Source organism: Salvelinus fontinalis, chromosome 1 (genome assembly GCF_029448725.1).
Source record: "Salvelinus fontinalis isolate EN_2023a chromosome 1, ASM2944872v1, whole genome shotgun sequence".
NCBI lineage: Eukaryota > Metazoa > Chordata > Actinopteri > Salmoniformes > Salmonidae > Salvelinus > Salvelinus fontinalis.
This window is the reverse complement of record NC_074665.1, coordinates 89,514,948-89,531,607: the sequence shown is the minus strand read 5'-3', so window position 1 is coordinate 89,531,607 and position 16,660 is coordinate 89,514,948. Positions and strand designations below refer to the sequence as shown.

General features: G+C 44.0%; 1 protein-coding gene across 1 annotated transcript; it reads left to right on the top strand.

The window, feature by feature from the left end:
• Positions 1 to 1,146: 1,146 nt before the first annotated feature.
• Positions 1,147 to 9,534, top strand: LOC129863539 (delta-like protein D). Its single transcript, XM_055935593.1, has 11 exons — positions 1,147 to 1,697; positions 1,822 to 2,112; positions 3,603 to 3,663; positions 3,761 to 4,018; positions 6,323 to 6,383; positions 6,503 to 6,633; positions 6,920 to 7,089; positions 7,289 to 7,505; positions 7,625 to 8,456; positions 8,569 to 8,695; positions 8,822 to 9,534. The coding sequence occupies exons 1-11, from the start codon at positions 1,644 to 1,646 to the stop codon at positions 8,825 to 8,827; spliced, it is 2,208 nt and encodes a 735-aa protein (XP_055791568.1). The 5' UTR covers positions 1,147 to 1,643; the 3' UTR covers positions 8,828 to 9,534.
• The last annotated feature ends 7,126 nt before the right edge of the window (positions 9,535 to 16,660 follow it).

Here is a 16,660-nt window from a genome sequence, read left to right as displayed (position 1 = left end):
GTACAAATGATGTCCTCTTTCACAGGACACAAATATGTTTCTAAAAGTTTCACCAATGAAAAAGATTGGACAGTTTACCAAATGTTATAGGCTAGTTTAAAAATCTCTGTTGTTGGTTAATATTGAAATAACCAAACAACTGTTGACTTTTTTCTGGAATAGCAAACTACGCCTTTTTCTTTAAACTGAGGACATTGTTGTAGGGACGGCAGCGTGCGCCGAGGGGAGCTCTTTCTCCCTAGTACATTGTGGAGAGAGCAGGTGCTGCTGCCTGAATTACCATACAGCTGAGAGCAACAAAGAAGAAACGTATTCTTTCCCTGGCCCGCACAATAACAAAGTGCCTTAATGACAGCCATGCGAACGACCCACCAGCTCAGTTTTTACTGCCCAGCATACAAGAATGTAAAATGTTAAATCTATACATATATGCCTAAAGTCAACACAATATTTACAGTTGTAAAAAAAAAAAAAATACAAGAAAAAAAGGATCCACTTGACCTGTTGATGTGTAAAGTTGTCAAAACTCATAATTAACAAAAGAAAGTATATGTTTTTGTACATTTCATTGAATTATATCAAGATAATATCCTTTGGTTTTTGGCAAGATTTTCCAAGAGCTATGTGAAAACCTATTTATAAGTTATTGATTTTCCATTTTGATTCAATTTAAATTCATGTTGACCATTAGTTTTATATTGTGATTAAATACATGAATTGTTGTTTTAAAAAATGAAATAACAAGTTAAGTTTAGGGATAAAGGGTGATGTTGAAAGCTAAAGAATGAAAAATAGTCTTACATTGGAGTACGCGTGGAAGATGTAGGCCTATTTGGAGCGTACCGTAGCCTACATGGGTTTTACAATGCGGATATGTTATGTGATGTAATTTGAGGTTTATATCAGAGAGAGATGTAAAGGATTCTTGAGGTGAAAATTTTGTTGGAATCTAAATGAGAATGTTTTGTTTTGTGCCATGGGGAAGGGTTGTACATTTTACGGCTCAATGACCATTTGGCGATATTTTGAGAGGGAGGTTTTGAAAAGTGTTCCTTTGTGACAGCTCGAGACAGATTGGGGAGTAGACTAGCTCATTTACATCTCATTACCGTAGCAGCGCAGTCTGTATATAACTGGCGGCAGGCTGGCTGGGACGTCAGACACACGCATAGTTACATAGGGCGAAGATCTGAGAAAGCCTTGGGGAAGTGTTTGGATTAGTACATTTTTTTAATCATTGTCAATCAAGGGGAAATAAACAAAACACAAGCAGCCTTAAAACGGGGTTGTCTCATTTGCACCCTCAAGTCTGAAGCTGTGCAGAACTGCAATATCTAATAACTGGATCGGTATTAACACCTTGGCACGGAATTTCGAGTTCATTCCCCATTTTTTCGTCGGGATTTTTCGTCACCGGCACCACTGCTGAGGATTACATTGTATTGTAAACTTTGTTCATGAAGTCACACTGAGAAGCATCGAGATAAACTCCAGTTCCATTCAAGACGTCTGAAGACCGTACGGATTTTTAAGTGGGACTTTTGATTACGGAAAATAACTTTCTCGATATTTTCTGAGCTGGGTTAAACATCAATTGCCCTGGCTCGTGGACATTTTACTATTTATTGAATATCCTCAGCACAATGGGACGCCAGTCGCTTGTGATAGCTGTCGTCCTTTGTGTCTTGATATGCCAGGTATTGCGAATATGACTCTTTTTTGAATTGATTTGTAATTTAAGTGTATTCATTAGTCATGTGTAGGCTACATATCAAAAACATAATAGAATACAACCTTCATGTTTTAATTGTGTTTTTACAGGGTTTTTGTTCAGGGGTTTTCGAGTTGAAGTTGCAAGAGTTTCTCAACAAGAAAGGAGTGACAGGCAATACAAACTGCTGCAAAGGAGCCTCTGCGATTCAGCAGTGTGAATGCAAAACGTTTTTTAGAATCTGCTTGAAGCATTATCAAGTTAATGTATCACCGGAACCCCCTTGTACCTATGGTGGTGCGATGACTCCTGTCCTCGGATCAAACTCCTTCCAAGTGCCGGAAACAACTGCAGAAGCATTCGCCAACCCTATTCCGTTTTCTTTTGGATTCACGTGGCCGGTGAGTATTTAAACAGTTTTGTGTCAAATTATACAATCTTGGTCAGCATGCTCAAGGTTCACCACTTATGGGGCTTTGACAATGTCATTAACGGTCATAGTGAGATGTAGCATATCCCAGGACAGGAGGGGGACTAAGGCACGTTAAACAAATGCTATCAGGGTGGGAAACTTCACATCCTCATAGTTGGAGTATAATTGGCATCTCTGCATGAAACTTTGAGTAAATGGGGAAGTGGTGGAATTAAGTTTGAAGCCTAACGGTGGCACACCTCTATCAGGCCAAACAGAAGCCTAACGGTGGCTCACCTCTATCAGGCCCAACAGAAGCCTAACGGTGGCTCACCTCTATCAGGCCTAACAGAAGCCTAACGGTGGCTCACCTCTATCAGGCCCAACAGAAGCCTAACGGTGGCTCACCTCTATCAGGCCCAACAGAAGCCTAACGGTGGCTCACCTCTATGAGGCCCAACAGAAGCCTAACGGTGGCTCACCTCTATGAGGCCCAACAGAAGCCTAACGGTGGCTCACCTCTATCAGGCCTAAAAAAAGCTTAACGGTGGCTCACCTCTATCAGGCCTAACAGAAGCCTAACGGTGGCTCACCTCTATCAGGCCAAACAGAAGCCTAACGGTGGCTCACCTCTATCAGGCCTAACAGAAGCCTAACGGTGGCTCACCTCTATCAGGCCCAACAGAAGCCTAACGGTGGCTCACCTCTATCAGGCCCAACAGAAGCCTAACGGTGGCTCACCTCTATCAGGCCCAACAGAAGCCTAACGGTGGCTCACCTCTATCAGGCCTAACAGAAGCCTAACGGTGGCTCACCTCTATCAGGCCCAACAGAAGCCTAACAGTGGCTCACCTCTATCAGGCCTAACAGAAGCCTAACGGTGGCTCACCTCTATCAGGCCTAACAGAAGCCTAACGGTGGCTCACCTCTATCAGGCCAAACAGAAGCCTAACGGTGGCTCACCTCTATCAGGCCAAACAGAAGCCTAACGGTGGCTCACCTCTATCAGGCCCAACAGAAGCCTAACGGTGGCTCACCTCTATCAGGCCCAACAGAAGCCTAACGGTGGATCACCTCTATCAGGCCCAACAGAAGCCTAACGGTGGCTCACCTCTATCAGGCCTAACAGAAGCCTAACGGTGGCTCACCTCTATCAGGCCCAACAGAAGCCTAACGGTGGCTCACCTCTATCAGGCCAAACAGAAGCCTAACGGTGGCTCACCTCTATCAGGCCAAACAGAAGCCTAACGGTGGCTCACCTCTATCAGGCCCAACAGAAGCCTAACGGTGGCTCACCTCTATCAGGCCCAACAGAAGCCTAACGGTGGCTCACCTCTATCAGGCCCAACAGAAGCCTAACAGTGGCTCACCTCTATCAGACCTAACAGCCCAATGTTTATGGCCTGTGGGGCCTCAGCACCTTCTAACCCTTTGGCACAGTTGTTCATTATTATAATTGTTTCTTCTTTTTTTCAACAGGGGACATTCTCTCTCATCATTGAGGCCCTACACACGGATTCTGACGATGATCTTTCAACAGGTAAATTCGATACAGAGCAACAGGTCACCAAACAAAACTATTAATTGTAAATATTTATCGGGATATATGTACTAATTACTGTATTCACAATTTTCAGATAACCCTGAAGGTATGATCAGTCTCTTCACCACTCAGAAGCATCTGACAGTGGGCGATGAGTGGTCCTCTGATTTACAGACTAGTGGAAGAACAGAGCTGAAGTACTCCTACCGATTTGTTTGTGATGAGCATTACTACGGGGAGGGCTGTTCTGTTTTCTGCCGTCCACGAGATGATGCCTTCGGTCACTTCACCTGCGGGGACCGTGGCGAGATCATCTGCAACTCAGGATGGAAGGGAACCTACTGCACAGAACGTAAGTAGGCTGCATCCTCCTTACTTCTGCTTTGCCCATACTAACTTTTGTTGTTCCGTTTTTCTTTTACAAAAGTTTGAATGTGGTTAATTTGCAGTCATTAGTCAGAATAAATCATGCGTTATTACCAAATAGTTTCACTTATCATTACATTTTACATTTACATTTAGCAGACGCTCTTATCCAGAGCAACTTACAGTAGAGTGCATACATCTTATTACATTTTACATACTGAGACAAGGATATCCCTACCGGCCAAACCCTCCCTAACCCGGACGACGCTATGCCAATTGTGCGTCGCCCCACGGACCTCCCGGTTGCGGCCGGCTGCGACAGAGCCTGGGTGCGAACCCAGAGACTCTGGTGGCGCAGCTAGCACTGCGATGCAGTGCCCTAGACCACTGCGCCACCCAGGAGGTCAAAAATTATCAAAAATGTGGGTTGCACTGTTTAGGCAAATTTAAATAAGAGAAGTTTGCCGAATATTCACACGCAAGCCATAGATTAAATGTAATGCCTGATTGGCTACTTGGCAGTGCACTTGGCGTTGATTGGCTTAGTGAGGTATTGTTGGAAGCGGGCAGCTGCTGAGTGAGAGTAGACAATGGACCAGCTGTCTTGCACTGGCACAATGTACACCAGCTGTCCTACACTGGCACCACGTACACCAGCTGTCCTACACTGGAACCACGTACACCAGCTGTCCTGCACTGGCACAATGTACACCAGCTGTCCTACACTGGCACCACGTATACCAGCTGTCCTGCACTGGCACCACGTACACCAGCTGTCCTGCACTGGCACCACGTACACCAGCTGTCCTGCACTGGCACCACGTACACCAGCTGTCCTGCACTGGCACCACGTACACCAGCTGTCCTTCACTGGCACCACGTACACCAGCTGTCCTGCATTGGCACCACGTACACCAGCTGTCCTGCACTGGCACCACGTACACCAGCTGTCCTGCACTGGCACCACGTACACCAGCTGTCCTGCATTGGCACCACGTACACCAGCTGTCCACATTGTATCTGCACAGACTCAGGGACATTAAGGGGAGGGGCTGTATAAGCAGAAAGAAAAAAGGGATTACTGACCCATGGTTATGGTTAACCCTAACCCTTCTGATTCATAGTTATGGTTAACCCTAACCCTTCTGATCCATAGTTATGGTTAACCCTAACCCTTATGTCCCATAGTTATGGTTAACTCTAACCCTTCTGTCCCATAGTTATGGTTAACCCTAACCCTTCTGTCCCATAGTTATGGTTAACCCTAACCCTTCTGTCCCATAGTTATGGTTAACCCTAACCCTTCTGTCCCATAGTTATGGTTAACCCTAACCCTTCTGACCCATAGTTATGGTTAACTCTAACCCTTCTGTCCCATAGTTATGGTTAACCCCAACCCTTCTGTCCCATAGTTATGGTTAACTCTAACCCTTCTGTCCCATAGTTATGGTTAACCCTAACCCTTATGTCCCATAGTTATGGTTAACCCTAACCCTTCTGATCCATAGTTATGGTTAACCCTAACCCTTCTGATCCATAGTTATGGTTAACCCTAACCCTTATGTCCCATAGTTATGGTTAACCCTAACCCTTCTGTCCCATAGTTATGGTTAACCCTAACCCTTCTGTCCCATAGTTATGGTTAACTCTAACCCTTATGTCCCATAGTTATGGTTAACTCTAACCCTTCTGTCCCATAGTTATGGTTAACCCTAACCCTTATGTCCCATAGTTATGGTTAACTCTAACCCTTCTGTCCCATAGTTATGGTTAACCCTAACCCTTCTGTTCCATGGTTATGGTTAACCCTAACCCTTCTGTTCCATGGTTATGGTTAACCCTAACCCTTCTGTCCCATAGTTATGGTTAACCCTAACCCTTCTGTCCCATTGTTATGGTTAACCCTAACCCTTCTGACCCATAGTTATGGTTAACTCTAACCCTTCTGACCCATAGTTATGGCTAACCCTAACCCTTCTGTCCCATTGTTATGGTTAACCCTAACCCTTCTGTCCCATTGTTATGGTTAACCCTAACCCTTCTGACCCATAGTTAGCCAAAAAAGAAGCCTTTTTATAGGCAGCAACTGTGTTAAGCAGAATGTTGGTCCCCCTGGTGACAAGTGGAGCATATTTTCTAGGTAACGGCTAATGGGGCCACCAGCCCACTGAAATTAATGAACCAGTGTTTACTGAAAGGGCCCATCTGAAAGTAAGCTCTGCTGGTATAAACACATGTTCCAATGAGTTAGATTCCCGTGATTCACTTGTGACGGTCTATCTCATTGCAGCAATCTGCCTTCCTGGTTGTGGTGAGGAGCACGGGTTCTGTGACAAGCCTGGTGAATGCAAGTAAGTCCCAGTGATTTGTCCATCTTCTGTCTGGGTTAAACACCAGTCAACAGGATCACCGTTTGGTATAGTTTCATATATGCTAGATATCTAACCATGAGCATTGTGTGTGGTTACAGGTGTAGAGTTGGCTTCAGTGGGCGTTACTGTGATGACTGCATCCGCTATCCAGGGTGTCTTCATGGCACCTGCCAGCAGCCGTGGCAGTGTAGCTGCCTGGAGGGGTGGGGTGGCCTTTTCTGCAACCAAGGTTAATTCTGTTTATCTCCCATATGCAACTGACTAGTGCTCATCTGTCCTTCTCCACCAGATCCAGACTGTGCTGGTGTTGAGATGACATACAGTATCCCCACTGTGTTCTCTAAGCCACCATGCCAATCATACAGTATCCCCACTATGTTATCTAAGCCACCATACCAATCAGGTTCAGAGAATAGGGCACATCTTGGCCTTAAAACAAGTCATAAAAACATCCTCGATATCACTGTACATTAACTCTCAGAAGACTAATCCACATGTGCCATTGTCTGTTTCAGATCTCAACTACTGCACACACCACAAGCCCTGCATGAATGGAGCCACTTGTACCAATACTGGCCAGGGTAGCTACACCTGCTCCTGTAAACCCGGCTTCTCTGGGGCCAGCTGTGAGATTGAGGTTAATGAATGTTCCGACAACCCCTGCCAAAATGGGGGAAGCTGCACTGTAAGTATTTTTTTGGAGCTGCACCTCATTAGTTACATTAGAAATGATTTCTCAGTGATGTAGTGTCACATAGTGTGTGGTGCTGTCATGCTAGAGCTGGCAGGCATTCCTCATGGTGAATGTAGCATAACAAATTAATAACAAGTCATTAAGGAGTTGTAACTTTTGCTTAGCAAGTGCTTTGTCTCGCCTCTGACAGGATTTAGAAAACACATACACATGTGCCTGCCCCCCAGGCTTCTATGGCAACAGCTGTGAGCTCAGTGCCATGACCTGTGCCGATGGGCCTTGCTTTAACGGCGGACGCTGTGCTGACAACCCAGAGGGAGGATACTACTGCCAGTGTCCTCTCGGCTATGCCGGATTCAACTGTGAGAAGAAGATCGACCACTGCACCTCCAACCCATGCTCCAACGGTAAGCTGAAACAAAGTTCTCTAGTTCTGTGTTTACCAGTTTAACCTTTCTATTCAAAGTCTGAGGACATGAATGAATACTGGAACAGATGGTTTAACATGACTTTTTAATGTCTCCAGGTGCCCAGTGTATGGACCTAGTGAACTCCTACATGTGCCAGTGCCCTGAGGGCTTCTCCGGAGCCAACTGCGAGGACAACATTGACGAGTGCGCCAACTACCCCTGCCAGAATGGTGGCACATGCTTGGATGGCATGAATGATTACACCTGCACCTGCCCACCTGGATACACCGGCAAGAACTGCAGCTCGACCATCAGAAAATGTGAGCACAATCCCTGCCACAACGGAGCCACCTGCCACGAGAGGAATAATCGCTATGTGTGCGCCTGTGTGCCAGGCTACGGCGGCCATAACTGCCAGTTCCTCCTGCCGGAGCACCCCCAGGGACAACCCGGGGTGGAAGGAGCTGGTAAGAGATACTCTGATGAAGAGGACCAAGGCACATTCCCCTGGACCGCAGTGTGTGCTGGGATTATCCTGGCGCTGCTGCTGCTGGTGGCCTGTGCCGTGCTGATGGTTTACATCCGGGTCAAGGTGCAGCAGAGGAGTCAGCAGGGAGACACCCACAGTGAGAGTGAGACCATGAACAACCTGGCCAACAACTGTCAACGGCCTGACAAGGACCTATCTGTCAGCGTGATCGGCACGACAGGGGTCAAGAACACCAATAAGAAAGTGGACTTTCACTCGGACAATGCTGGAGGAGAGCAGAATGGCTACAAGTCCCGATGCTCGTCAACGGATTATAATCTGGTGCATGAGCTGAAGCCAGAAGATGTGTTGAAAGAGGACCAAGAAAAGAGTGAAGCAAAGTGTTCCGAATCAAATTGTTCTGAATCTTTTTGTTCCGACAGTGAGTTTGAAGAGAAACACAGAAAACGTTTAAAGAGGTGAATATCTACACATTTAGATATAAATGATGTGCCACATATGGGAGTAGTCATGCTTGTGTATGAAGAGTGAATGTTGATGTTAATGTATTTATTTTTCTTGTGTTCTCAGTGACGCCTCAGAAAATAAACGTCCAGAGGAGTCGATGTGCAACGAAGCATCGATTTGCAACAACACAAAGTACCAGTCAGTCTACGTCATATCAGACGAGAAAGATGAATGTATCATTGCAACTGAGGTGAGTTGATTTCCTCTTTTTCACTGCTGATGAAATCTCTTTGCAGTTTGCATATTTACTTTTCACTGGTTTGCAAATAGCCAAATACTCTGAAACTAAAGCATCTTTGCCTCTTGTCTTCCCCAGGTGTAACACCACAGCTGAGGTGTAGCTCGTCTTCTCTACAGGAGGTTTTACTCCGGTGAATGCTGCTCAAACCCAGGGGGAAGGTTTCCCTTCGTGTGACTGCTGCTGTGAGACTAAGACATTGACAGTGATATTCAGAATGAGCTGGTTCTCAACTGAAGTAAGCACAGTGGCTGCAGATAAAGGATGTTGGACCACACTGGTCCGTGCTCTCACAATTTATGTTTCCCAGGAACGTGCGTAATATGGATTTGTTGCACTGCCTGTGAGAACAGTTGTACCTCATTGCACTATGGAGGGTTGCTTTTTAATATGTATTTAAACATACACATTTGAGTTAATTACTGTGTATAATGAGTATGCACTGACTGCAGTGTATATTTGTAAAGCCTTTGAGGCAGTCTTCTGAATTAGTTTTAAGATGGGAAAATACTGCCTTTAAATTTGTAAACATACTGTTGTTTTTTTTCAAAGATGTATTCTTTTAATTTAATTGTGTTATGTGTTCCATTTGTTTGTGAATTTGTAGATATCATTTTGATATAATTTATGTCTAATGTATATAAGGCAGTTCAGGTCAATGTGACTTTGTTTTCCAACAAAAATGTATTTAAGAAGCATTGTACAGAAGCTATTGGAATTGTTTTATCACTGTTGCCCATTAAGAAAATCAACTAAATATTTTTGAAAAATAAATAATGTATGAAATAATAGCATATAAGTGTCTTTGTGATTATCCACCTACATAACATGTCACGCAAAACATCCAACATTGAATATTAGAGTGATTTCTCTTTGACATAAATGCATGCGATGTTTCACCCTAAGTTCTGTATGTAGTCTTACTGCAAACTGTGTGAGTATTCTTGGCCTGATGCAACTGTTTCCCTGAGGAAACTCACTAACTGACACAAAGGCACAAACGGTAATCACAAATTACTACCCTCATCTTGATGGCAATTTATTTTTAGGAAGAAAGAACCTTCTGACAAAAAAAGAAACCACCCCTGGAAAATGATCTGGTCAGTGTTTTCTAACTTCCTTTCAACCTTCGTCAATGTCATTTAGTAAGGCCTACAAGCAACTTGCACTTCGTACTCATCAAAGACTCATTTGGTCCTTAAAGAGAATCCAAAACCAGCACGACAAATGGTTAGAAACCTATATGAAAGCAGGAAAACAAACATCATTACAATATGTACTGTACGACTGTCTTCATTCATAATCACTCTTTGAAGCATTGAGGAAGAAGTGGACAGCTGAAATCTACACTGAATAACACATTGACCTGCAGCTGTCCAGATGGAGAGACACCCCATTCCAGATTTGGGGTGCATGAGGCAAATGCATTATGCTGTACCACTGTAGAAGCACAACAGAGCCAAGCATCCAGAATTGTTATATTAATGTTCATAGAACGCTGATCCAGAGTTGTCATGTTTATGTTCATAAACTCAGCAAAAAAAGAAATGTCCCTTTTTCAGGACCTTGTTTTTCAAAGATAATTCTTAAAAATCCGATTAACTTCACAGATCTTCATTGTAAAGGGTTTAAACACTGTTTCCCATACTTGTTCAATGAACCATAAACAATTAATGAACATGCACCTGTGGAACGGTTGTTAAGACACTAACAGCTTACAGACGGTAGGCAATTAAGGTCACAGGTATGAAAACATAGGACACTAAAGAGGCCTTTCTACTAACTCTGAAAAACACCAAAAGAAAGATTCCCAGGGTCCCTGCTCGTCTGTGTGAACGTGCTTTAGGCATGCTGCAAGGAGGCATGAGGACTGCAGATGTGGCCAGGGCAATAAATTGCAATGTCCGTACTGTGAGACGCCTAAGACAGCACAACAGGGAGACAGGACGGACAGCTGATCGTCCTCGCAGTGGCAGACCACATGTAACAACACCTGCACAGAATCGGTACATCCGAACATTACACCTGCGGGACAGGTACAGGATGGCAACAACAACTGCTCGAGTTACACCAGGAACGCACAATCCCTCCATCAGTGCTCAGACTGTCCGCAATAGGCTGAGAAAGGCTGGACTGAGTGTTTGTAGGCCTGTTGTAAGGCAGGTCCTCACCAGACGTCACCGGCAACAACGTCGCCTTTGGGCACAAACCGACTGTCGCTGGACCAGACAGGACTGGCAAAAAGTGCTCTTCACTGACGAGTCGCAGTTTTGTCTCACCAGGGGTGATGGTCTGATTCGCGTTTATCGTCGAAGGAATGAGCGTTACACCGAGGCCTGTACTCTGGAGCGGGATCGATTTGGAGGTGAAGGTTCCGTCATGGTCTGGGGCAGTGTGTCACAGCATCATCGGACTGAGCTTGTTGTCATTGCAGGCAATTTCAACACTGCGTTACAGGGAAGACATCCTCTTCCCTCATGTGGTACCCTTCCTGCAGGCTCATCCTGACATGACCCTCCAGCATGACAATTCCACCAGCCATACTGCTCGTTCTGTGCGTGATTTCCAGCAAGACAGGAATGTCAGTGTTCTGCCATGGCCAGCGAAGAGCCCGGATCTCAATCCCATTGAGCACGTCTGGGACCTGTTGGATCGGAGGGTGAGGGCTAGGGCCATTCCCCCCAGAAATGTCCGGGAACTTGCAGGTGCCTTGGTGCTAGAATGGGGTAACATCTCACAGCAAGAACTGGCAAATCTGGTGCAGTCCATGATGAGGAGATGCACTGCAGTACTTAATGCAGCTGGTGGCCACATGAGATACTGACTGTTACTTATTTTGACCCCCCCCCCCCCCCTTTGTTCAGGGAAACATTATTCCATTTCTGTTAGTCACATGTCTGTGGAACCTGTTCAGTTTATGTCTCAGTTTTAGAATCTTGTTATGTTCATACTAATATTTGCACATGTTAAGTTTGATGAAAATAAACGCAGTTGACAGTGAGAGGACGTTTATTTTTTTGCTGAGTTTAGAATGCTGATCCATATTATGTTTATGTTCATAGAATGCTGATCCAGAGTTGTCATGTTTATGTTCATAGAATGCTGAGCCAGATCATGTTAATGTTTGCTCCATTTTCTATTTGATAAATAGCATCCATCTGTAAAAATGCTAAGATACCTTAGAAATGTATCAGTTAGCTGATATATTGTTAAAACTTTTTTATGTTCTTATTTACATAACTATTTATCCGTGTTTACTATAAAGATGAATTATTTTAGAAAAAATGTGCTCCTCTAGTTTGCCATCTGAACAAAGATTTTACTTCAGCAGGGGTAAATAGGTTTCATATTCAGACCAGAAGTGGCAGGGGTATATAGGTTTTATATTCTGACCAGAAGGGGCAGGGGTATATAGGGGTAGTTGAATGTGTACTATCAGGTTGCTCACTGAAATGATAAACAGGCTCTTGAATCAAACAGCTGTGAGCAACTTTAATCATGGATGAGGAAAGTCAACCTAGTGTTCTGACCATGCTAATGATGTGGCATAGCAAATATTAATCGACCAGACCTGCCTTATACACCTGCTATTTTTATCAGGTTATTGGTAATGTATGATAATCCGTCTTTTTGACAACTCACTTTATAGTCCATGTTGTCTCCTTTTTTTACATAAAAAAGAGATGTTGCTGTCTTGAATGAGGTCCAAATGATGTAGCTACATGGATACATTGGTTAAAGCTGCAGGGTAAAACTAGCAAAATGGATACATTTTTCTACGTTTCAGTGTAAATCACTAAATGGATACATTTGTCAAAGTTTTAAGATAAATGTAGCTAAATGGATATATTTGTCAAAGTTGCAGAGGAATACCTATGTGAGAATGCTGATCATCGACTACAGCTCAGCATTTAACACCATAGTACCCTCCAAACTCGTCATCAAGCTCGAGACCCTGGGTCTCGACCCCGCCCTGTGCACCTGGGTACTGGAGTTCCTGACGGGCCGCCCCCAGGTGGTGAGGGTAAGAAACAACATCTCCACCACGCTGATCCTCAACACTGGGGCCCCACAAGGGTGCGTTCTGAGCCCTATCCTGTACTCCCTGTTCACCCACGACTGCGTGGCCATGCACGCCTCTAACTCAATCATCAAGTTTGCGAACAACACTACAGTGGTAGGCTTGATTACCAAAAACGACGAGGGTATATGTTTTTAAATAGATACATTGGTCAAAGTTGCAGGGTAAATGTTACTAAATGGATACATTTGTCAAAGTTACAGGGTAAATGTAACTAAATGGATACATTTGTCAAAGTTGCAGGGCAAATGTAGCGAAATGGATAACATTTCTCAAAGTTTCAGGGTAAATGTAGCTAAATGGAGACATTTGTCAAAGTTGCAGGGTAAATGTAGTCAAATGGATACATTTGTCAAAGTTGCAGGTAAATGTCGCTAAATGGAGATATTTGTCAAAGTTGCAGGGTAAATGTAGCTAAATAGCAAATGTAGTTAAATTGACACATTTGTCCAAGTTTCATGGTAAATGTCACTAAATGGATACATTTGTCAACGTTTCAGGGTAAATGTAACAAAATGGTTACATTTGTCGACATTGCAGGGTAAATGTTTTTAAATAGATACATTGGTCAAAGTTGCAGGGTAAATGTTACTAAATGGATACATTTGTCAAAGTTACAGGGTAAATGTAACTAAATGGATACATTTGTCAAAGTTGCAGGGCAAATGTAGCGAAATTGATGAATTTGTCAAAGTTGCAGGATAAATGTAGCTAAATGGATAACATTTGTAAAAGTTTCAGGGTAAATGTAGCTAAATGGATACATTTGTCAAAGTTGCAGGGTAAATGTAGCTAAATAACAAATGTAGTTAAATTGACACATTTGTCCAAGTTTCATGGTAAATGTCACTAAATGGATACATTTGTCAAAGTTTCAGGGTAAATGTAGCTAAATGGATACATTGGTTAAAGTTTCAGAGTAATTGTAGCTAAATAGATAATTTTTTTCTAAAATGCAGGGTAAATGTAGCTAAATGGATACATTTGTCAAAGTTGCAGGGTAAATGTAGTCAAATGGATCCTTTTTATGTCTCTATTTTGGTTTGGTCAGGGTGTGAGTTGGGGTGGGTATTCTATGTTCTATGTTGTGTATTTCTTTGTGTTTGGCCGGGTATGGTTCTCAATCAGAGGCAGCTGTCTATCGTTGTCTCTGCTTGAGAACCATACTTAGGTAGCCCTTTTTTCCACCTGTCTTTGTGGGAAGTTGACTTTGTTTAGGGCACATAGCCTTTGAGCTTCACGGTTTGGTTTTGTACGCTCACCACGCTGCACCTTGGTCCTCTCCTTTCACCAGCCGTGACAATACATTTGTCAAAGTTTCAGGGTAAATGTCGCTAAATGGATACATTGGCCAAAGTTGCAGGATAAATGTAGCTAAATGGATACATTTTTCAAAGCTGAGTTGAAAAACAAAAGGTCTGGGACAGGTGGCGGTTCCATAACCGCAGGCAGAACAGCTGAAACCGGAACAGGAGCAAGGCCAGGCGGACTGGGGACAGCAAGGAGCCACCACGCCCGGCAGTCCCGACGTATGGTCCCAGGGCTCAGGTCCTCCGAGAGAAAGAAAGAGAGAAGGAGAAAATTAGAGAGAGCCAAGATTTTCAAAATGTTCATAACTGACAAGCAAGGTCAAATATTAATCAGGAATAAATCTGTTGGCTTTTCATAGCCGATCATTAAGAGTTGAAAACAGCAGGTCTGGGACAGGTAGGGGTTCCGTAACCGCAGGCAGAACAGTTGAAACTGGAATAGCAGCAAGGCCAGGCGGACTGGGGACAGCAGGGAGTCGTCATGCCCGGTAGTCCTGACGTATGGTCCTAGGGCTCAGGTTCTCAGAGAGAGAGAAAGAAAGAGAGAACGAGAGAATTAGAGAAAGCATACTTAAATTCACACAGGACACTGGATAAGACAGGAGAAGTACTCCAGGTATAACCAACTGACCCTAGCCCCCCGACACAAACTACTGCAGCATAAATACTGGAGGCTGTAACTACATGGATGCATTGGGCAAAGTTGCAGGGTAAATGTAGCTAAATTGATACATTGGTCAAAGTTGCTGGGTAAATGGAGGTAAATGGAAACATTTGTCAAGGTTGCAAGGTAAATGTCGCTAAATGGAGACATTTGTCAAAGTTGCAGGGTAAATGTAGCTAAATGGATACATTTGTCAAAGTTGCAGGTTAAATGTAACTAAATGGTAAATGTAGCTTAATGGATACATTGGTCAAAAGATACAGGGTAAATGTCATTAAATGGATACATTGGTCAAAGTTGCTGGGTAAATGTAGCTAAATGGATATATTTGTCGAAGTTGTAGGGTAATGTAGCTAAATGGATACATTGTCACAGTTAAAGGAAAATGTAGCTTCATTGGTAAATTTGTCAAAGTTAAAGGATAAATGTAGATACATAGATAAATGGATACATTTGTAAAAGTTGCTGGGTAAATGTCACCAAATTGATATATTTGTCGAATTTGTAGGGTAAATGTAGCTTAATGGATACATTTGTCAAAGTTGCAGGGTAAATGTTTCTAAATGGTACACTTTTTGAAGCTGCATGATAAATGTAGGTAAATGGATACATTTGTCAAAGTTGCAGGATACATTTTGTAACGTAATAGCTACATTGTCAAAGTTGCAGGGACCAATCTGATTCCACGCTTTAAGATTGCTTCGATCACGTGGACCGGGATATGTTCCGGATAGCGTTGAACAACAACATTGATGAATACGCTGATTCGGTGAGCGAGTTATTAGCAAGTGCATCGATGATGTTGTACCCACTGCGAATATTAAAACCTTCCCCAACCAGAAACCGTGGATTGATGGCAGCATTCACGCAAAACTGAAAGAGCGAACCACTGCTTTTAATCAGGGCAAGGTGACCGGAAACATGACAGAGTACAAACAGTGTAGCTATTCCCTCCGCAAGGCAATCAAAAAAGCTAAGCGTCAGTATAGATACAAAGTAGTCGCAATTCAACAGCTCAGACACGAGAGGTATGTGGCAGGATCTACAGTCAATCACGGACTACAAAAAGAAAACCAGCCCCATCGCGGACCCCAATGTCTTGCTCCCAGACAAACTAAATAACTTCTTTGCTCGCTTTGAGGACAATACAGTGCCACCGACACGGCCCACTACCAAAACTTGCGGGCTCTCCTTCACCGCAGCCAACATGAGTAAAACATTTAAATGTGTTAACCCTCGCAAGACTGTCGGCCCAGACGGCATCCCTAGCCTTGTCCTCAAAGCATGCGCAGACCAGCTGGCTGGTGTGTTTACGGACATATTCAATCAATCCCTATCCTAGTCTACTGTTCCCACATGCTTCAAGAGGGCCACCTTTGTTCCTGTTCCCAAGAAAGCTAAGGTAACTGAGCTAAATGACTATCACCCGGTAGCACTCACTTCCGTCATCATGAAGTGCTTTGAGAGACTAGTCAAGGATCATATCACTTCCACCCTACCTGACACCCTAGACCCACTCCAATTTGCTTACCACCCCAATAGGTCCACAGACGACGGTATCGCAATCACGCTGCACACTGCCCTAACCCATCTGGACAAGAGGAATACCTATGTAAGAATGCTGTTCATCGATTACAGCTCAGCATTTAACACCATAGTACCCTCCAAACTCGTCATTAAGCTCGAGACCCTGGGTCTCGACCCCGCCCTGTGCAACTGGGTCCTGCACTTTCTGACGGGACGCCCCCAGGTGGTGAAGGTAGGAAACAACATCTCCACCCGTCTGATCCGCAACACTGGCGCCACACAAGGGTGCGTTCTCAGCCCTCTCCTGTACTCCCTGTTCACCTATGACTGCGTGG

What these genes read in the sequence shown, in the direction of transcription:
- LOC129863539 (XM_055935593.1), top strand. Translation starts at nt 1,644, where the DNA reads ATGGGACGCCAGTCGCTTGTGATAGCTGTCGTCCTTTGTGTCTTGATA. An exon ending in GGGAACCTACTGCACAGAAC is followed by an intron (nt 4,019 to 6,322) that starts GTAAGTAGGCTG and finishes ATCTCATTGCAG; the next exon opens with CAATCTGCCTTCCTGGTTGT. An exon ending in CACAGAAAACGTTTAAAGAG is followed by an intron (nt 8,457 to 8,568) that starts GTGAATATCTAC and finishes TTGTGTTCTCAG; the next exon opens with TGACGCCTCAGAAAATAAAC.